This window comes from Chamaea fasciata, unplaced genomic scaffold (assembly GCF_029207755.1).
Source record: "Chamaea fasciata isolate MVZ Bird 193981 ecotype frontalis unplaced genomic scaffold, bChaFas1.0.hap1 SCAF_7, whole genome shotgun sequence".
Taxonomy (NCBI): domain Eukaryota; kingdom Metazoa; phylum Chordata; class Aves; order Passeriformes; family Sylviidae; genus Chamaea; species Chamaea fasciata.
The window spans coordinates 8,929,007-8,952,337 of NW_027094092.1; the positions used below are offsets into that span (position 1 = coordinate 8,929,007).

The 23,331-nt window shown below is 35.9% G+C and overlaps 1 protein-coding gene across 1 annotated transcript in view; it reads right to left on the bottom strand.

Moving 5' to 3' along the window:
- Positions 1-244: 244 nt before the first annotated feature.
- The window catches only part of SLC17A6 (solute carrier family 17 member 6), a 29,071-nt gene continuing 5,984 nt past the window's right edge, over positions 245-23,331 (bottom strand). The window contains exons 4-12 of the mRNA XM_066187483.1: positions 11,898-12,012; positions 9,884-9,971; positions 9,697-9,783; positions 8,638-8,780; positions 6,445-6,594; positions 5,102-5,234; positions 4,308-4,418; positions 2,727-2,854; positions 245-2,375 (exon numbers count right to left, since the gene is read on the bottom strand). Of these exons, the coding sequence (XP_066043580.1) occupies positions 2,043-2,375; positions 2,727-2,854; positions 4,308-4,418; positions 5,102-5,234; positions 6,445-6,594; positions 8,638-8,780; positions 9,697-9,783; positions 9,884-9,971; positions 11,898-12,012 (1,288 nt within the window). The 3' untranslated portion in view covers positions 245-2,042. The remainder of the gene's footprint in view (positions 2,376-2,726; positions 2,855-4,307; positions 4,419-5,101; positions 5,235-6,444; positions 6,595-8,637; positions 8,781-9,696; positions 9,784-9,883; positions 9,972-11,897; positions 12,013-23,331) is intronic.

Below are 23,331 nucleotides of genomic sequence, written 5' to 3' on the forward strand. Positions count from 1 at the left end.
GATCCTCCTGCTCCTTTCCACACCTGTGCCAGGCATCCTTATGAGAGCACAGAGTCTTGAGACAGGTGCCTCTCCCACCACAGGCATGCACATGGCTGGAGACAAGAGCAGACAGTGTAAAACATTGGGTATGGAGCAGAGCTCCCAGCTATGGGACTCTCTCCACATCCACAGCAGAATCTGTTCTGCAGTGACTATAGTTTTAGCCATCTGTATTAAAACACATATAAAAATTACAAGAAACTGTCGTGGTCCTTTTTATACAAAAGGATAAATAGAGCATTTTATTAACACTTTTTGCAGCAACAAAAGTGACACAGTCCACATCTTTTTCATTAAACACAGCAAAAGCTATGGTCACATTTTACATCACTTTGAGGCACAAAGCAAAATACTTCTTTTCTTAAGGTCAAGGTCAAGGTATGATTTGCATTAAAAAAAAAGGAGAAAAGACAATCCTCAAGTTGTATATTGCGGTAGCAGGGTTTCCAATCACTAGCACAATACAATGAACAGACCAAGAATCCAGAATGGATTATTACGTACAATAATAATCATTTGATTGAATTAAGAAATGGATCATTGTTGTCATTTTAGAGTATTAAGAAGTGGTCTGGTGTTGCTAACTTCAGTTTGGTTCAATCCCAACAACCCCAAGTATATACAACAAGCTAAATGAAGGTTAATATATCATCTAGAAGATTATGCACTTCATAATGCATTGCACTTATTGCTTGGTACACTAATGTTGCAGTCACTGTTGAGTTATGCTAAAAAGACAAGCGTGATGCTTGTTGGCTTCTTTCAACCCAACACTAGTTATTTACCACTTTGGTTTATTGTGAGTTTTTATGTTACTCATATTCAGTGTCCATTATCATCCAGTTTGATCAAAAGACAAATACATCTTTTATTTCAGGGATTTTTAAAATAACAACGTTTTCTATAATTACAGTATCTTCAATAAACTTATCTATGTATACAACTGTGGCACGATGTGTAAAAATATGAAAGCTATTAAGGGAAGAATAAGGGTTAAATTTTTCTCTGTTTCTTCTATTGGTTTCAAAATATTCTGCAAAACAAATACATCCTTTTTCATAGGGCTACTTGCTCATAGTAAACCTCTCTTTGGAATTTTGTAAAAGACTATATCTTTTTCTAAGTTATATTGTTTTGGTTTTTTTTTCTCTTTCTAAAGACACCAGTACAAATTCAGAATATACTGCAAAGAATAATAAAGCTTGTTTTTTGATAAAGGGATTTGCCAGGCTGCCCGAAAAGTCAGACTTAATATTATATTGTTTTTATATTAGTTGACAAATGCAGGGAAGAACATGACAGTGTCTATAATTTCATGAGGTTCTGTAAAGAATAGAAATAAGAATTTGTGCCCAAACATTCAGTATAAAACTCCTAAGTAATTCCTTTATTTATCACAGAGTAGCCTGCAGCATGTAGTCACGATAAACATACAATATGCCCTATTTGTTCTTTAGGCTTGATACAATTACCATTAAGGGAACTGGGTCAATCCTGGTAAATGTCTAGGACTCAGCCTTTCTTCTTTGAGAAAGTTCTTGTCCTAGACTAAACACACAACTCCTACATTGCACTGAGTAAATGTGTGTCTTTAACACAATCTCTTTCAATACAGTGTAACAAATATGTAAGTGCATTTTTTAATGATCAAGTAGTTTTGGCTTTCTAAAAAGAGCATTAGATGTGCCAACTTGGTTGCTTAGTTGTGCTTTAATCTTTAATTATGAGTTTTAGCTCTTGTATACTGTAAAGTATCTACTTGCCTCTATAGTTTTGACCAGTAAACCCTTAAAACTCTAATGTTTTTAGAACAAATATAACCTAATGAAAGTGATAACATCACAACTCATACAGATTGCACTTCGATGTATTTTTTTTACAGTAAGACCTTCCTGTTTGATATGTGTTTAAATGTTCATACCACATTTTATTTCTGTGTGCAAACAATCACAATGAATTTAATCACAAACACTACAAAATATACCAAATATTTAGGTTTGTTATGAATAATCTCTTTCCTTGTAGTTGTATGAGTCTTGTACTTCCTCTTGTACAAATTCCTCTTTTTTCTCCCAGCCATTAGGCCAGCCACCATTGACCTGGGTTGTAGCACCATAAGACTTGGTGGTACCATAATTTACATAATTCTGAGTAATGTCCCCTGTCTCTTCAGCAAGTTCATCTTCATGAATAAAGCCACATTTCTCTTCACTTGTCTGTTCAGGGTCTGCCCAGGGTTGTTTCTCTCCTGAAGCAAATATGCCATAGAAGATCACACCTCCATAATGAACTAAAGCAGCAATGAGGAAGACATACTGCCATTCTTCACGTGTCTGTAAAGAAGAAATTTGCTAAATCAGAGCAGCACATAGATCTACCTAACTCTTCTGAACTGGAAGATTTAAATTAGGGATTGAGGTTGTGATAATCAGCACAGCTGAAACATTTAAGTGTCCATTTTAGAAGCATTTATATCCACCTTTCTTTGAAAAATTTATCAGCCCACAAAAGCATCAACCTAGTGGGCATATAGTGAAGTATGCCTCAAATCAGCACCCTTGGATGCAAGTCCCAGGCTCCAATATGGACATCCTGGCAATATTATAGAAAGTATTATAGAAAGGTCTTTCTGTTGAAACAAGTTGTATCAAACTGGAAGATTTGAAAACCGTATTTCCATTTACCTTGTTCTTTGTCATTGCTCCAACAATTATAGGGCAAACCATTCCAGACAAGGTCCCGACTCCATTAGAAATCCCCATTAAAATGCTAGCATACCTTGGGGCAATGTCTAAATGGTTGACATTGAATCCTGCAACAGAAAGGTCAGTGAGCGTTCACACCAAGAGGAGAGCAGTACTTCAGTTGAGAAAAGTGACATGACAATTTTACTATAACATATTTTGGCTGCTTAATTGCATTTCTTTATCCCTATAAGACTTATAATGCCTAAATATTCCTAGAGAGATGCTGGGTTTTAATTTTCTTTGAAGAAAATATTTTAAAGGAACACCAGGTTAATTTTCTCCCAAAACTGCAGTTTAAGAAAACCTCCAAACCTCCCAGTAGTGTCTGTGTAGAGTAGAGAGCACAGAAAATATTTAGGCAGGGTGAAAATTTGTATTTCATAGTCCCTTACATGACCATTTCATGCTGTAAATAACATGTCTTTTCTTCAAATTTGCAACATATTCCTTTCCTATTGCCCACATTTTTCTTTTCGTCACATAGACTAGCAGAAGGGAGTTGTTTTCTATTCTTCAGTGGTAAATTGGAGAAAAAAGACAGTATCTATAACTGAATTACTAATTAATTTTGAAAGATATTTATTTGTTCTTTTGCATTTTCAGCAGCACAGTCCTGCTGGAAATGTATGCAGTAACTGTTTAAATAATCTAAAGAGACAGAATGAATTGTTCCCAAAATAAGTCCTTAAGTGAAAACAAAAACCAAACCTTTGGATACAGACAGTAAAAGGGAAAAGGCAGGCAGTATGATATGGTCAACTTGCGGAAAGCAGTACACTTCCCAAATGGTACAAAAGAAGAATGATACCTTGCAGAATGCATGAGATTAAGGACAGATTTGACTAGAGGAGATTTTAGATGTTTGGCACAAAATGGAAGAGAGCCTGTTTGAGACATAAGGAACCAGCATGGGAGAGGATACTAAAATCACAGTGGGTAAACAAGGGGTAGCCAGGTGACTTGTGTTTGGGAAGGGAAAAGGCAAAGGGTTGATGAATCAGCAGGAAAGGGGAATAGCTGAACTGTAATTCAGAAAAGAAATTCTAGTAATTAAGCTCCAAAATAATATAATACCAACAGGCCCCAGATTAATAAAATAATACAATATTAACAAATCAATAACCAATGCATAATGGGAAAAATTAAAAGATCTATTTAAAAATAAATTTTAAAAATGTATTTAAACAAAGATGTGTAATTTTAGGTATCAGTGTGTAATACCAGTCCATTTCTCTTCTATGTTTGATTTCAAGAAAAGTCTGTAGTGTACATTAACATCTTAATGAGAGTCTAATTTGCTGCAATGAATATGGAAAAGATTGAACTATTTGAACAGAAAAAATCTAATACAAAAGCTGTAATACTAAATGTAAATTCCTTTGTAATGATCGTAAATAATGTCCTTTGGGAATTCCAGAGTGACTGGGCTTTTTAGTTACTATCCATGAATAAAAGCAAAGCTAGATGTTCTATCTCTTAAGATAAAAGAGTTTAGTATTAATAGTAATATAATCTTACCAGATATGGCAAATCCACTAAAGCCTACAGCAAGCACTAAGAATGAAATAGCCACTCCTTTGCTGTGTGAATATCCCACCACGAGAAGAAGAGTTGCTTCCATACCAAAACCTGGCGAAATAATAAATAAAACCAGGCACAGAATTTAATTCACTCTCAAATACTGCAGGCCTTAGGATGCCATGATATTTCATAAGAACACAAATAAAACATTACCTTAGAGTGGGATATATTCAGGTATTTCTTTCATCTCTAAAAAAAATGTTCTTCCTCTCTCAAAAAATACCTAATTTACTCTTTGTATGCTAATTTATTGCTATTTTCTTTCAGTTTTAAGAAGAAAATAAATACTTGTGATGTGGTTAGGTCAGTCCAGCCAACTCTCATGGGAATATACATTTAACCTACTTATGAATTTTGAATCTCAGAAGTCAAGGATATAACAATGTAAAAAGTCAAGGTAGTTGTCTGGGCTCTCTTAGTGCAGAGGGTATTTAGATGAGGAGCTAAGACTGAATAAGTAGCTAAGAGTAGGCAAAGTACCCTCCGAAAGCTCATCTATTTCTTTAACAGCCTAAATGGTTTTAAAAATGCCAAATAACTGCATGGAAATGGCAAATGGGAGCACCTGTCTTTTCTTTTATTTAGTAACAACATCTGCATTACAGAAAAAATGCAGAAAGTATTGCCTCCTAAGAACACACGACTGTGCAGTTTGTTTCTTTATTCTAGACAGAACACAATATGAACATCAAATCCCTCCAAGAAACTTTTAAATAAAATACAAAACTTACCTCCACAGTTCATTATCTTTCTCACATTAGTTGTCGAAACAATCTGCCTGCTTCTTAAAAAGTCAGCAATTTGTCCCCCAATAGGAACAATAATTGTCATCACTAAATGTGGCACAGCAGATAAGATACCCACCTAAAATTAAAATTAGAATTAGCAAAGTATAAACCATGAGAAAACCTTGATTCTTCATTTCCTGAAGAATTCAGCAGCTAATTAATTATTTATTTTCAATGTCACACTCTGTGTTAAAACTAAAAGTCTTGAGTTATGAAATGAAAAAAATGGTGATATGAAGATTTTATTTTATATTATTTTATTTTATTTTATTTTATGAAATAATGAGAGTTTTTAAGAACCTCTGATGCCATGACACTTTTTGTTTACAGATTGTTTTCATAGTTTATATTCAAGATAAAACTTTTCACCCCCTCACTTCACCCCTGTCAGAATTTTCAGAGAAGTCATGATCAAATGTGTAGAACTGAATTACTACCTTTCTTTTGGTGTTTACTGCAACTTTGCAGTAAGCCTCACATGCCTAGACAGATTCCCTGTGGATCATCATCACGTGCCCAATGGCCATTTGTCTTTGATTACTGACCAAGCTGCAAAGTGCATGTGGGCAAAAGGTATGTCTAAAAAACTCTGTATGTAAAAAAAGATAAAATACTAAATATCCATTGGTGATATTCAAAGTGCTATACATACATAGTAAAATAAGACATGGTTCTTTTTTGATGACTGTTCCAATAGATTATATGTGTGTGTTCATATTTACCTTACAGGTCTGATCCAAACTTCACATGGAACCTTAGATCACCCCTATATCTCACATTTTGCCACCATCTTTTCTCCTTTTTAAATGAGAAAGGGAGATCAGTTCTCACCACGTTAAAGGGGCAGATAGAAAGGTGACAAATTATACTATCCTTCCTAGAACAAAATGGCCCTGCTTTATAAAAGGCACTTGGAAAAATCCATTTGTCAATGCTTTCTATACAGCTTTGGTGGGATTCTGCAACCCCTGGGGCACCAGGCACCAGGGCTGACTGACACCTTTCTAATAACAATCATGATCTGGTTTTGAGCACTTACTTGCAATATAGCCCCAAGTAGATCATCACTAAATCTCATCCTGCCTCCACTTTTCCCTACCCCATCCTTTGTCATAGTTGTTACTTCACTTATTCATGCTGGTCAAGGAAACAGCAACTGGGATGAGTAAGATTTAAATCCATGATAAAGGTGCGTGACCCTTTTCTTTCCTATTCTTCACAAATACTACAAATGTAGCTCTGATATTTACTTAGTTAAGATAAAACTTTACATTCTTTTTACATACCTTGCTTATTTCAAATCCAAACACTTCCTCAAAGTAAGCAGGCTGACTAATTAGCAGCAAGTAAAAGGTCCAGCTTCTACAGAAGTTTGCAACTATTATTGCATAGACTGGCATAGATGTAAAAAATTTTCTCCATGGTGTTTTGTATTTCTGAAACACAGAAAGGAGATCCAGTTACCATGCTGATCATTATCAGCTCTCCATCTTCCCCTTCCTTACCCTTTCTTTAGCTATGGTTCAACAAGCACATTTATACACGGCATATAAAAGTTACTACAAAATGCACAAGTGGAGAAATTCAGTGGTACTTAATTGTGTCACAACACTCCTGTGCAAGTGCTTTTGTCTCAGTCATATACACGAACATATACAGACATAAGACCAAAATAATGATGTCTTTAAATGACTTTTTAAATAATACTGTCTCTAAATAATAATGTATTTACAAGACAATGTTGCTGTATGTAAGGCAACAGATTTGACACTGTAACTACACGGTTTCATTCAGATTTACTGCAAGCACTTTTTTTTTAGCATTTAAATCTTAAATGCTACCTTCTTCTAAAGTATTCCACCTTTTAAAAAAAAAAGAAATCAAGCCTCAGCTGAAACTGCTTGGTCAATATATTTTTTTGTTTCTTTTATTGTATTTTTAAAATAAATTGTGTAAAGAAACAAAGAAAGACAGATGGACAATCCTGCTGAGTCCCAGCACCTGTCTACAAGCCCAGGCTTCCACCCATCTGTGTTGATCCAAACACAGGATCCATTTCCAGATAAGTGCTTGAAAATCACTTCAGCAAGAATTCAGGCTGAATTCAGTCTACTATTGATTTGAATACTGGCTTTTCTTCAAAGAAAAACAGCCCATAGATGGATATGTGCAACACCCTGTATACCTATTAAATTACACTTAAGTGAGAGGTAAGGATTAATTAAGTGACTTAATTAATGAGAAGCCAGCCAGAAAATATAACTTGATGATATGGGAAGAATTTCAGCTTAAATATTTTAGAATCACCTGAACTATTGGTACAAGATAATCACAGTGAAAAAAAAAGGAAAAAGTTTAATTAAAAAGCCACAATAAAAAATAGACAGGAATTGTACAATCCAAATTCGAATTGTATGGAAATCCTTCACAGTAACTAATTTCACATCAGATTTTCAAAACCATGGACTCTACTGAGTGCTGTTGGATGTCAACTGAGACAGGCCTTCAATAACACCTAAAAAAGTCAGCTATCAAAAAATGACTGTAATATTTTCAGTCCCTTATTTAATATGAAATGAAGTTTTGACTAACACAAAAAATGTTAATTCCTGAGTTCAGTCAAGATCCAGTGTTCTGACCAAACAGAAACATAATGAGGGTCTACTGGGAATGAAAGGTGTAAAAATTTATGCAGATGAAGTGGGGCTTAAGCTTTTTTTTTTGTTTTCTTAAGTGAGAAAACATGGCAATAGTTCCTTTAAAGCTTTTCAGCAGTTACAGAAATAAGGTGATTATTAGTTAGCATGATTTAAGTGTTAATTTCCTGGAAAATTCAGAGTTCATACTTGCTTTTTAGCAGTTCTGGAGAACTAAACCAGTACAGAACTAAGATTATGAGAGGCTTGATAACATGTCTCCAGCAAAACTACTGCTATAATGGGAAATATTCTTATGGATCTCAAAACATGCTCTATTGCATCTTGCAGTCTTTCTGGCAGACAAAACATAAAATAATAAGGACAGGCAATTTCTGATGTTCTGGGGACCTCAAGAGACACTGAGTAGTGCTTTTCCTGCAGTTTGCTTTTAGGAAGAGGAAAACCTTTCAGAAATTACTATATGGGAAGGAAACTGACTTTTTCAGCTCAAGATATAAGAAAAGTCTAAAGAAAGCTGCAGTTTCAAATGTAGCTGTACCTCTTTTTTATAATTTGGAGTAGAGGCATAAATTCCACGAGTCATCTGCTAGAAGAACTGGAACCTGTCTTAGTGCAAAAACAGTGTCCACCCAGAAATACACCAGTACATTTAAGATCTTCCCATCCCCCAGGAACACATTTGTTCAGATCGTTCAAAATACACTTTTCCATCTTAAAGGAGAGTGTTTGATTTTTTTTGTCGTTCTCTTTGTTTGGGTGCTGGGATGTTCGTTTTTCTTTCTATCTCATTGGAAACCAGTGTGTGGGTAATATTCTTACTTCCATTGCACCTAGGAGGTTGGCACTCTCTCCAATGCTTTCTTCTATGTATCTCCTTTCTTCATCTGTGATTGTAGGATGCTTTGCAGGACTCTCATATGAAACCAAAAGCCAAAACATGTACCAGACTATACCAAAGCTCCCTTTGGAATGGAAAGAAAGACTTTAAAAAGAAATGCACAATAAAGCAGCAAACAAGGAAGAAAAATCTGTGAAGAATTACAACAAATTCAAATGGCAATTGTTGTCAGTGCTTCTTTACCAAGTTCCTTCAGTAGAGATAACTCTCCAATAGAGAGCTCGATCCTGTGAATAATACTTGTGCAAAATACATGCAGAACTAGAGCTAAGTGAAGTAGTCTTTGCTTCCTTTACAGAATGATTTCAGGGGAAGTGAATATTCACTGATCTCAACATCAATTTGTACCATGCAATACAATGAAACAGCTTCCATTTCATTTCACCAAACTGTAAATGAGGGCCCATTGAACTTTAAGATGCTGCTGTTTGATTACGGCACTAAATTTTTTACCTGCAGATTAGAAGACTGGCAATTTTTTCAACAAAGCAATGCACTTCCTGAGTAGTGTATTAAATTTTTATAATGCTTCCACTTAATTCACATAAATGCAGAATGAATTCCCTTGGAACATTTTTTTCAGTCAGTGTAGGTTAACCCAACTGATGTGGATAAAGTTATGTATGTCTTCAGATAAAAATCAGGACAACTTATTCAGGGCAGGTACTCTAAATTTGCAGTTTTATCAGTGTGAGAGATGTTAATATGAGCAGAGATTCTATAGATCTGCCCAAAAGTTTGCACTGCTCATGCTAAAAGTGATGAAGGTTAAGCATGAGGTAGCTTTTCTTATTTAATCATGTTGCTTTCTTACATATTCTTCTCTTTAAATTCTGTTCTTTCATTGTTCTTTTCCCTATTTTTAGCTTAGAAGTCCCACTTCTCTGGGGTTTTTGTCCTCTTAACAGTAGCTTTTACATTCTTAGAAAGGGTAGAGTAAGGTCAAACAATACTGGAGTGAAATGAGCAGAAATGCGTACCATACACATAGAACACAGAAGACCACCCAGTATATTGCACTAGAATCCCAGCTAAAGGCATTGCAATGACAGCTCCTGCATAGGAACCTACAAAACAAGACATGTGGATGAAAAGGGAGAAAGAAATCAATTTCCAAACACTTGTACTTTATAAATGGAAGAAAGACAAAAATACAAAGTTACTTACCACAAAAGGAAGTGGTTGCTAACCTACTTCTTTCTAATGGGGGGGCCCACTTGCTCCAAATACCGTGGCAGGCAGGGTAGGTGACCCCCTGGGGAATGGGTGTGCCACAAGTTAGCTAATGCTGGTCAGTCACTCAGTTAATTGTCTTTGCATGAGTTTTTATTTTTAATTGCTATAAACAAGAGGTTGAGAATGCTTTGCACTTTTATAGCAAAATCTGAGCACAGCCACAGAAAAACATCAGTATCTATCCAAGTTAAAATGGGTTTTGTAGGTCACTCCAAATCACTAAAGAGACCGTATGAAAAAAGTATCAAACATGTTTCCTTTTGCTCCCCTCCCCCTTCCAAGGAAGAATTGCAAATATATTAGAGTATTAGTGCACAAGGACCAGAGTCAAAGGAAGGAGGACAGCACAGACCTTCTGAAGTCTTTTAAATGCAGGACCGATTTAACCAACCCTTTTTTAACCTAAAATTTAAAGTATAACTTAAGAAATACAGATTAAAGTGCCACTGCTCTAAAGAAAATAAGATCTATAACCGTTTAGAAATATACTTTTAAGAGAAGTTTTTCACTCTGTCTTTAATGAATCTCCTTGGGCATGAAAAGCAAGTAGTTGAATGATATTATTTGACTTGATTTTAAACCAGCTACCTTTTGGGTCTGTCTTCAAAACCAGCCTTTAACTTAGCAACAGAAAAACTAAACCTGCAGTGTTGAAATTTTAAAAGGTGTTATATGAAATGTACAGTAATTGTACACAAATTCCTGATTAAGAATTATGGTCTATGCATATACACCATCTATATGTATTATATAGGTTATATAGATTCACTTTCCTCCTAATCTGAAATTTTGTTCCCTCTGCAAAAAGTAGAAAAACTAATAACATTTTGCAATTACTGAGTGTTTCACAAATATTGAGAGGATGAGCCACAATATGCAGAAAATTGCAAAATCACTACTTCTGTTTTGAAAGAAGATCCTGTAACCAGTTTCCTGCTCAGTTCAGTATTTTATAAATAAAAAAAAAAAAGATATAAGATTGTCATAATTTATCATAAACCTTCTTCAAACATCTTGTTTTGGAATTTTTTTGCATTCATAATTCCTTTGAGCAGCATTGGAGAAGTGTGTGAGTCTACAATAGCTATTTTATTGTGTAATTAATTACCCACGTGCTTATCTTCCTCTCATCTTTGCAGTGAAACACACCTCTGTGCATGCAGCTCACTTGCCAGGAATGGATCCAGATTTATACACATATACTTTAAGAAATTGGTTGACAGTCACCTAAATTCCAGGCACTTTCTGCACCCCCTTTTTTTTTTTTAAAATCTTTTAATACAGTAAAGTACACTAGTTAAAAGCAATTCATGCAACAGAAGTTTTGTGGCCCTGAGGAGCAAAGAACCAGCCAGGAGAGGAGAGGAGAGGAGAGGAGAGGAGAGGAGAGGAGAGGAGAGGAGAGGAGAGGAGAGGAGAGGAGAGGAGAGGAGAGGAGAGGAGAGGAGAGGAGAGGAGAGGAGAGGAGAGGAGAGGAGAGGAGAGGAGAGGAGAGGAGAGGAGAGGAGAGGAGAGGAGAGGAGAGGACAATTATTTCTTTCCTCTTTTAAATTATTGTAAACCTCTTATTCATTCCAAAAATCCATGGCATGGTCAGGACTTCAGATATAACCGTAAGCTTTTATTATATATTTATTCTGTGATACTGACCAGCAAGTAACTGTTGAAAATTACACCAGTATAAGCCTCATGCAGTATAGGAGTTTAGTGAAACTTCAGTGCTAAATGCATATCTCACTGGCTTCTCAGCCAGAGAATACTTTGCCATGAAATTTTATAGCTGAAGGAAAATCAAAGAGCTATAATTCATACATGGAAATCCTTTATACTCAAAATCGGTAATAAATTTAAAACCATTTCTACCTTCCTTCCAAAGATGCAATTGCTAGTTAAAGGCTAACAAACATCTATCACATTTACTAGTTATTTTATAATTTTTCCATACCTCTACAAGGCCCTGCAAGATCCTAACGAAGATGACGCATCCATAGTGCACCCTGGCTGCAGATGGTATTAGCATGTTGAGGGAAGATGTCAGCAGTATAGCAGCACCAAATACTCTGCAAAGATGGGGAAAAAGGGGAAGTGAGTGACTCCAGTGTTGTTCCAATTGACTTGTTCTACATATGCTGATGTATCAATATATATGTTCCCTGCATGTGTTCTTTATATGAGGAATATACTGACTGGAGGGGATAAGTGTCTACTTCCATCTAGTGTATTAATCTGTCTGGTAAGACCCAGACCAAACATGGATGTATTTATCTACTTAGCCTAATATCCTAAGGAAATATGTCCTATGCAATCACAGGTAGAGATATTACTTTCCCTATAAACAGCCACTTTAAGTTTCACACTAATTTCAACTGAATCAGATTGAAACCTCCACCCTGTGGAAACAAAATTAGGAACTTTCTCCAAATGGTTTGCTAAAACAGACAGCCAGTAAGTTTCTCATGTGCTTTGATTGTAAGAAAGTGACACCATGCATTCACTCCTTATAAAGCAGAAGAGAATCCACTTTTGTACAGGCCAGAAGTATCAGGAAGAATTTTAGAACTGGGATTTTCTTAGACACAAGAGTTAATCAATCTGGAAACACATATCTGTAGAAAACAAATCATCCTTACTGCTGTTTTTTCAGAGGTTACTCCCTGAAAATTGGTCATTTTGATTCCATAACATCCTAACTTCAAATAAAGCACATTAAAAAGTCTAAATAAATGCATGAAGTGGTGATCCATTTTCAAATCCACTGATTTGACTGAATTTTTATTTGATTCAATTAATACCCACCGCTTGCAGGAGGAAACCTTTTCTCCAGCATGATTGTGTCTTTTTTTTTAAAATAAAGCTATATAATGCAAATATAAATCTGATGACACGTGACATCACAGTATCTGATGTGGAACTGATTTGACAGAAACCTTTGACCTTCGCTTGTGTTCTTCAGAAACTGGAACAGTGCCGTAAGTCAGTGAGAAACAGACCTTGAGCTAAAGAAGCAGGATGAAAATTCTCCTCAAAGACACAATATTCCACATTCTATATTTAGAATCACATTCTGAAACAAACCTTCAAATAGCAAACTGAGTATATGCCGCTTTTGTTTGACACATACTAAAGGGCATGGTAAGGAACCTTTGCTAAAGAGATCTTAATCTTGTCTCCTCATTGTGCTGCCTTTGTTCTCCATCTGAAGTTAAACAACATTTAGCTCTGAACAGCACATTTCTGGCTTCGCTTGTCAGCGTGTTCCATACATTTTCTGGGACTGACTGGGCACGTGGTTGTGTTGCACTGTGAGGACTATTTTGACCTAAATTTTCTTCTACTTTTAATTTCTTTATTTGTAAGTTTCTACTCCAAAACTACATGCACTTCATTTCCTTATAATTTAATACCTCATGTTCACATAAACTCCAATGGTGTCTTGTCCTGTTAAAATCGCAAGAAGACTGAATATTAAAAAATGCCATGTCTTTATAAGGATGATATTTACAAAATTGTTGCAGTAGGTAACTGTTTCTTCAAGGAAATTTACTCTTGTTTTTTAATCCTGTATCTGAGATCAGCTTCTATTTGCGCACAACTGAAAGCTGTGTTTCCCAGAATGGCCTCTGTTCTCATGTTTATTAAAGAGAAACTGTTCTCTTGAGTCTGTTCCTTCTAGAAGACAAAGGAAAATGTCACTGAAGGAATGATTAGAGACATGCTTCTTCCAGATTAAAATCTTGCCTGTATTTAAACACACAAATACTGGTGAATATTCAGTTACATCAGGGTGCAGCTGATGGAAAAATTCTGCAGTGTGACTTGTGAATCAATTCTCTTTCTGAACTATGCTTTATGATTTCCTCACTCTCCCCAAAAATCTAAGGATTTAAAAGTAGAATAAGTTAGAGTTAAATTAAGATTCTTGCAAGAAATGACGTTTTAAATTCTTTTTGTGAATCACTGTTCAAAGTGATGTCATGCATGGCTCTTTTAGTAAGTCCATTTCCTCTATAACTCTTAATCAAGAGCAAATAAACCTTCCTATATTTGCTTTGCATCTCTCAGGGCACAATCATAAATATAATAAGTATTTCTCCTTTGTGCTCATTAATCTTCTTACATTTATTTCCATAAATACTAAATTCTACCTAACAAAATATTGTGATATAGTGCTGTTTTTTGTAAAATCTTACTGGTTTATTGCTTTAAATATCTCACTTAGCAATATTTATTATTATTTAGATCAACTAAAAATGATTTTGAGCTACAGTCAATCAAAATATATTTGAATGCAGCTCACATTTGAATATATTTAATTGGGAAATGGAACAATTCTGATTGTTCCTAGAGCATTTCTAAACTATTTTGCTGGCTCACACATCAAATTCTCAAATTGCGTAATCCTGTTTTTTTCTGCTTACATATTTTTCTGTCCACTAAGCTAGTGATTTATGGTCCTTTATATTTAATTTCTGCATCTTGCTCTATTTTTCTGCAAGGTTAACTCCAGCAGTCGGTTAGAAAGCTTAGATTCCTTATGTTATGCCAAACTGGATGTGTGTGTGATTCCACTGTTGTATGCACTGATGGTTAGTGTCCATTCTCAGACAGATACAGCTCCTTGCAAAACAGTTTCCAACTTGTTTGGGAGTGTTTGTTGCTCTCCACATCTCACTGCATTTTTATACAAGCACCTGTTTGTCCTCTTAGTTTTCTGATATCACACTGAATGGGGAGGTGTGGCCGTTATTGGACGCACAGATTTAAAGCTGCTCTGCCCTGTTGTACCTTTCTTCAGTTGTATTTCCACAGCTGAGCTCTGCAAGTGAGCCAAGCCTTGCTGCAGGGTGTCCCTCGGACTGAGCAGAGATAAAGCAGGTGAGACCAATGACACTGCCATAATTCTTGGCCCTGGCATTAGGACAGAATTAAAATGTCATGACATGTCTTCAGCAGACCCAAGACTTGCGAAAAAATTCCTGTCTGATTCAAAATCAGCAATTGTGCAACTCTATCTGGAAGAAAATAACCATAGAAGACAATAAATCCAATGGTAGTATGTCAGGGAAAGGGGAAAATCCCAACAAATTCTGGTCCTCGTAAGTGACCAGAAGCAGTCCTGAAACAAAAAATTATGCTTTACTTATCTATTTCTTCCTAGACTGAGTAGAATCAGTCCCAAAAATCAGAATCTAACATTGGTCTTCAGTGTTTTGCTGACATTGGCCTCAAAGGTCATGAACTGTGACTTAATCCTCCTGTAATATAAGTAGTAATAATAGCAAAGTCATATTTGAATGTGACACATTTGGGATAGGAGAAGAGAAAGAACATTACTTTGACAGCTTGGGAGAAGTGCTTAGAATGGAATGAGATTGCAGGGGGAATTAATCTGTTTGGGTTTCAAGACAATTGGCTCATTTTTTCTCTTTTGGACAAAAGAAAAATAAACGTATTTTTTTCATCTCTGGATTTCTAATCTCTGCATCTGTACAGCAGCACTATTGTCATCTGCCTTTGTCAGGCATTCCCATTACATGAGCATTCGGCAGTGTGTTGCAGATATTGTTACTCAGCTGGAAGCAGTGTCAGCTCAAAAGGTGAGCTGAGCACAGAGCACTTCAAATGCTGAGTGCCAGATGGATGATATATCGAGTTACATGTAGGATATCTGAAAGTAAGGGGTTCGAGTTAGACACATCTTTTTACCCCAGTGACTGGGAATGAAAATTGCTGCAAAGAATTCATGAAAGTAAAGACCCTTTTAGATGTGTATGTGGTGGAATCAATTCCTCATCTGAGTCCCCTGTATTTTTATTTATGCCAAATTTTAATATATTTGACAATTTCCACAATTATTGATGTCTCTCTTCTCTGAATAAGTAAAGTTGCCTTGAGGAAATGAAACTAATAGATACTGAATGTGTGTTTTCTAAAGCATATGAAGTACCTGAGCTAAATTTGTCCTTTAAAAAATTGAAAAGTAAGTCTTTATGTTTAGAACTGATTTTTTAATATTTATTTAAACAAGAAAATGCTGTCATTTTAAGATGTGTAAATATATGCTATAGCAATGAATTATTAAAAAAATTCATAAAAATTCAAAATAATTAAAGAAGAGTAAGTCTTGGTCACTTACAGCTACAAAACACCATTGCATGTGTTTTAACAGACTTGCATTGAAAAATATGAAAGTATGGAAAGCATTCAACAGCTTCCATAGAAAATTAATTCAGGACTGTAACTGAAGAATTTTTCCCTCCAAAGTGCCACTGGTCATAATTTCATGGAAAATCAATCCATTGAATAGGAAAGGTTGATTTTTTTTTTGTTTGGTTTTTTTTAGTTTTTTTTAGTTTTTTAGGGAGTCACAGGGTGTTTGGGGGTGTGTGTGAAAGCACTTTGCATCACTACAATAAATTAAATTCAAAATATTATGAAGTAGTTTCTTCTGACTGTAAACAGGAACCTATGGAAAAGGTGATCCATGTTCTTTTCTGAAAAACCTCTGCATTTGACAATTTTACATGAATATTGATCATATTCTAGGGAAGATTATACTCATTGGATGAAGAATGTGTATTGACCAAATACTTGATTTGTAAACAGTGATAATACATTTTCCCTAGTCATAGTTAGAAATTTATTAGGTAAGGGTGGAAAATAAAGAGGATTGAAAACATGAGCTTTCTTGTGAAATTTTCCCAACCTAGTTTAAAGATTTGATGAAAAAAAATCTGTCACTATAAAAGAAATGAAATGTATTTGGATTCAAGCTGGTGAGTTGGTTTGCCATTTTCCTTACAGAAATCACCTGAAATATGTTGAACAAACACTTATTTTATGAAATATGTAGAAAAACTTAAGGTGGGTTTTGTCTCTGCTTTTCTTTCTTGAACAGTGCTTGTTTGGGAGAGTCCTAGTGCAGCAGCAGCAGCAGCAGCAGCTCTGAGCAGCAGAACATGTATCACATAATGTGACTTTTTAGACTATTCTGTCAGCTCAAGATTTGTAAAACGTATTCTTTTACCTTACCTACTGTCTTTCATCCATGGCACACCTTCTCCTGCAAAGGGCAGCAACACAACTAAACATGCTTATGTAACATTTTTATACAACACAAAGAATATTCTGTCTGAGAGGAACTGCAACGCTCAATGCTGTATTAAGTACTTCATTTTTTCCAGTAAAGCATAATGTCTAGAAAGAAGCAAGACAGGAGCTAACTGCAATGTCTGTGGGCTTATAGCAGCTTTTCAGAATCTTTTCTTCTGCAAAAGTTGCTGGCAAAGACAGCTTGTGATCAGCCTTTTAACTTAGATTTTTCTTTGAATATATAGAAATATATGGAAATTTCTGGGGTTAGCTGACAACACTTCCCTCCTTACAAAGCATATCTCTACCCATATCAGGTGTGATGAGGGCCTTCTAAGACTTTGATACCGAACATGTACATTTTGATGACCTGAATTTGCTATGGTTTGGTCTGCCAGGTTGGAAGATAAAAAAAATCCCAAGATATTCATGAGACTTCTAGCAAAACAGATGATCCAAGGGGCTGGATCAAGCACTGGTGTGAAATGCCATGCAGAGATTAAGTCGATGTGTGTCAGCAACCCAAAGTCCTTCAGCTTTCTGCCTTCTTCAAACCCCCACTGATGCCACTGACTCATACCAAGACCCCACACAATTTTCAGGCTGTGCCTTCCATTGCTTATTTGCAGACCTATTTTTGGACATGTCAGTGTGTATTTTAGAAAAACTTGGGTGCTGTTGGATGACAGCACCACTGGAATTGATGCTGACTGTAAAAGAACCATGGGCCATTAAATGCAAATTGTTGTTCTTACCAGCAAGTGCATTACATTATACTTTCATAAGCAGATCAGGTTCCATCTGAGAAGTTATAAGCATTTGCCCTACTTAGTAGTAGTTCTTCCTTTCCACCTTTTTACTTTATATATCCAGTATATGTCTTCTACCCATGCTGGGTTTTTTTAAAAGGTTTTAATTTCTTCAATTTCCACAACTGCAATCCTATTGTCTTTCTTTTGTGTCACTAAGCAAATCAGATCCTTTACACTTTTTCTGCTTTTTTTCCTTCATTTGCTCACTGTACCAATCCTCTCTATTTCCTGTCTGAATTCAGCTGGGGAATTTCTCAACCTGCGGTTTTGTTTTACAACTCATTATATCTATACATGTCTAGATAAAGCTCATTCCTCCTAGCTCATTAGCTTTGGGACAGCTTGCTCTTTAAATATGTAATCTGCTAGATAATGTTTCAAACCAGGATTGTCTCATTCAAATCACCTTACCAACATGCAGGGCGTAGGCTGTCGTTCAACTGTCTCTGCTGATTTAGAGATATATAACATGTCTATCAAAGGAATCATTTGTAGGTTTAATTTTAAAATGTTTTGTGGAGTTGTTTGGGAGGATAACTAACATGTAAGACCCAAAAGCTGGACATCTATACTGCTTTTTGGAGTGTTTTCTGATATATGGGCCACGTATATCAGAAAGTTACAGCTGATTGTATCAGGACTGCTCAGAGCAGAGGCAGATTCCTTCTTAGCAAAGTGGCAGTGACATTTGTGTTTTTATGCTACCAACCTAGATAATACTATATTGCATCAAACCCCGAGTACAAATTGTTTTAGGGTGAAGTAACAAAGCAAGTAGAGGTGATTAAGGATTCCTGTTGCATAGACTGCCTGCAATTAATGGTCAGAAGCATTCCTGGATTTTGTTTCAGAGACTGTTTTACTTATTAGATACCACTGCTAATGCAGTAAGGATTTGTGGAAACTCAGGACTAGAAGAGAACTGGGAGCAAAAAGTTATTTGACAGCATTGACATATCTGGATGATAAAATCCTAGCAAATAAGAAGTTTCTTTTTCAGCTTGTTCTGAAAGGGGTGTCATGATACGAGGGCTTGAATTGGGTGATCTTTAAGGTCTCTTCCAACTCAAACCATTCTAGGATTCTCTGAAAGTACCTGGTGTAATTTTATGTAAACTGTGTAATGAATTTTATACAGATAAGGATCTCAAAGGATCTTCATCAATGCAGGATGGAATGCAAAAATAAGCCCAAATTTCAAATATAACCCTACTCTTGTAGTTATATCTCAACGAGGAGGGCTAAATTCTGAAAACTTTATATTTAGTTCTGAAAAAATCAGTCAAGGATAAATTTGGTTCTCTGCATTTTGTGTCTCAAGGATTACTTCTCTTCTGTATTCAATTAGTTCCAAAATTCCACGTTTGTCAATGTGGTATTATACAGCTTCTTCTCAGTACCAGAGAAAATAACATTTTAGGCTATAACACTCCTGCCTGAGGTGCCTTGCAAGCTAAACGTTAAGACCATTAATGATGGCTCACCTGCTTCCAGTGTACATAAATGTAAACTGTGCTCTTACTGACTCTGAAAAGATTACTTTTTTGCTTGATAATAGTGTGATTTGTTTTTCATTTTTTTTAGCTGTTCCCCATGCATTTTCAGCTGTTCTTCATATTCACCTCCTTGACTGCAAACTGTGAGTAGCCACTCATTTGGAAGACTTATACTACCTGAATTGATTTTTTTAAATTGTATACCTATCACGTCACTTGTTCACCTCCTTTGTAATCTAAACACTCCTGATAATATTTGCCTTAGTGTAGTTGTCTTTTTCAGTCTGTAATCATGCTGCTAACCTTTCTTGGGATAGCTTTTACTTATGTTTATTTCAAATTAGCTAAGTAGAACTGAAACCATTATGGGAAGACACCGTTTTGCTGTTCTATGGCAGATAGAGTCGTTTTGACTTTTGTCTAGTACAGGCTAGCTTCCCAATTGCTCTGTTGACCCCTCTACCGTAAACATATCCTTGTGAAATGCTCACTCTGACAATTAATGTTTTCCTAAATGATAGACAGAATGTAGTGGTTTTCTCTGAATTTGGCCCTTAATTTGCATAAAACAGCACAGGGCTAACAAAACTGGGATTATGCCATGAATATTGGAGTGGTAGATGAACTCAGCTGCACCAAAAACCAGAGAGAATAATCTACCTTTGCCATTAGAGATGAACACTTATTCCCAAGCACCAGTCCTAGGTTGAACACGTTTCACAAGAGAATCACTTAAAACCAGACCTCTTTAAAAAGAGTCTGTGGCCAAAAGTCGTAGTATAACAGCTTTATTTGGCTTTCTTAAATCAAGATAAAACAGGTTATTCTCATTCATATGTGTATATGGGAGGAGGGGGATGTGTCTCTGTGCTCTTCATACTAAATACTATTATAAGCCCTTCATGAAACATTAATATGTAAAAGTCGACCTCCCGCCATCTAATCTAGTATAATAAGGGCTTGGATACATTATTAATTTTTGTCACACATCTGAGGCCCCCTTTTATCAAGCAAAACCCCCATCTAAATCCCTTGTTGCATCATTAAATTGTGAAAACAGCTTCATCATTCCTGACAGAAAAATGGAAGCACCCTGCACCATATGGCAGGGGGAGCAGCAGTACCAGTTACCAGTTACCCCAGTCCCCTTCTTGCACAGACTGGTACTTCAAAGAACCTGCAATGCAGTAGGGTGGCAAAATCATCTTGGGGGGCGGGTTTTGTGCCATTTTGGCTTCTTTGCCTGGAAACAGATGAGCCCCACACCAGTGCCAGGGATCAGAGACCAGTTCAGTCTGCAGGATTTTGGATTGAATGTGAAAGGTGGGCTTGGCAAGTGCAGCTCTGGGGGGGTTTCCCTCACGATACAAGGTCAGCTGAAGTCCTCAGAAGTTTGCACTTGTTTAATCATCCACTAATCTCCTACTCATGCTGTGAATTAATCATTGTTTGCAAATCAGAAAACACACAATATGCCTACCTGCTAAAAGAATTGAACAATTTCCCTTTTTAATATAGAGAAATTAAAGACATGAACTTCTGGGACGCCTTTTTTACTTTTATTTCTAAACCAGTACTTTACCTTAAATTTTTATGCTTGTTGTCATTAAGGCTGAGTTAGAGAGATTCTGATTTCACTGACATGCTAATGACAGTTTCAGTGTAAATCTGTGGGACTCTGAGACAAGATGCACTGGCAGTTGTCTGAAATATCATTCATTTTATTCATCTAAATAATCCTATCAGATTACTTGCTGAGAAGAAGGATTTAGCCTTTGATAACAAGAAGAATGGCACTTGAGAAACAACAATTAATTTGACGTGAAATGTTAATTTGTAGAGTTTCATTCAGATTAGAGTGACAATGATTAGGAGTTCAGCATAGATAAGAGATAATTGTATTGTAGAGAAATGTAGTGTAGTCGTGTAGTTACATTTTTTAATGTGAACAGTGTCAGGATTTGAGCTTTGACAGATAGTAGGAAATATATGTCATTACCAAAGGTGATTTTGATTTTTTAAAAAATTGTCATTCTATTCTGCCCTTAGTGTCTCTTTGTGCCAGAAGGTTCTAATGTTTGACTATACACAAATGAGCTAAAATGGTCACTCAGCTTTGTTTTATAAAAGATGGTCTGTGATTATTGCAGATTTACTTTTGAAAAAATGCTTGACACATACAGTCAAAACTGGCATTTCTATTTTAAATATACAACTGCATTGGGAATTGGTTCTCTATTGTGTAATCTAACAATGTCCTATTCATTTCAAAGAATCTTTACTGATTTACAGTAAATGTTTAAAAAGTTCACTTAGGAAATCAGTGTGGAAATACTGCCAAAGCATTCTAGCAATGCTTTTGGTAGGGCAAGGGGTTTGTTACAGACTTCCAACATAAAGAATATTTAAAGGGTGTATCAGAAGTTTGAAATATCATGATATTCAAATTATCTTGAGATGAGGTGATAAAACCAAATAGTTTCACACCTTTCCATATGTGTGTGACAGCACAGCAGGTGGTTTATTCACAGACAGCTGCAGTAGCATGAATATGAAATAGGGAATATTAATTGGAATTAAAATACTACATTTCTAGATTAAAAACAAAACATGTGCTTACTTATAGGACCACATAGCCTGAAATTCACTATAGCAAGAGCCCTTAACACTTGATTATATCTTATATTTTGTTTAATTATCCCTTTACTGCAAACGTTTTATGATAGCTAAAACATAGCTTCCATCATAGAAATTTAAAACCCAATGAAAAAACCATAATTTCTCTGGTTGGACCAGTGGTGGGTAGCCATTAATGTTACTATTTCAGCTTTTTTTGTTTGTATGGCTGTCAATTGCTGATTCTTGTCATCTCTTTCCAGAGAACTAAAGCATACACTTATACCATGCAATTTTTCCAGTGGAATTACATGCATACTTACAATCAGATTACCTCCTAGTAAACTTTTTATATACATGTAACCTGAATACATAGCTCTTGCTGATTCTTTCACTAGGCATCACTTTATACTGTCATTTTTGGAGCAATTAAAGATCTCTAAAACAATCTCTAATTTTTCAACACCCACACTAACATTAATGTGTCCAAATTACCCACAAAAATCCGAGGTCAACATCATTGATTTAAATACACTCATTGCACTAAATAAAGAAAAATAAACATTCTAGGATTACACTGATTACTTTAGTAGAGCATCATGCTGGAAGCTTGTGATGTGTTTCTGGTCCCACATGGCTTAAGATCCCACTCAGTGAGACTGCTTTTCAGAGTGGTCCCTCCCTCCCTGATGTTACCTTGCACTCAAGTGTGATATATTGAAAAGAATCCAGTCAACCAAAAGTTGAATACATCATCTGATCGACTGGATCTTTTTGTACCCACAAGTTTATCAGCATTTATACATATTCCCCAAATGACTGGTGAAATGTTAAGACCTCGTCAAGTCTCAGCAGTATCATAATGGTGTCTGAATCTTTGAAAGGTTCATTAAGTCTAGCCAGATAATCGTCAGTCTCCTAGCGTGATAAATATCACTAGTCCGGTTACAGTCACTGACCTGGTTGTGCAAAACACAAAAAGAAAAGAAGGGATTTCGTGACACCACTTGAGGCAAGCACCCAAGTAACCTTGGGCTGCCTACAAGAATATATAGGCAGAGAGATGCCTGGGAATGATACAATACACCTGAGGCAAGAAGTGATTCCACAGGATGATACCTAACTAGATAAAATACACCTAGCTTAACTGGAGTAGTCCTCAGGTATTGTCATAAACGTAAATGTTTGTGAAGAAAAGTCTGATTAGAGCATGACAATTTGTGTGCTTCTACTACTGACTTTTCCTAGCGATGTCCCCGCCATTGTCTTGCAGATCTCTTTAGTTGCACCACTTTACATCTGAATGGGTTCAGATGGCTTTTCTGATGTTGTTTGGGTGAGTGAAGACAGCTTTTGATTCTCT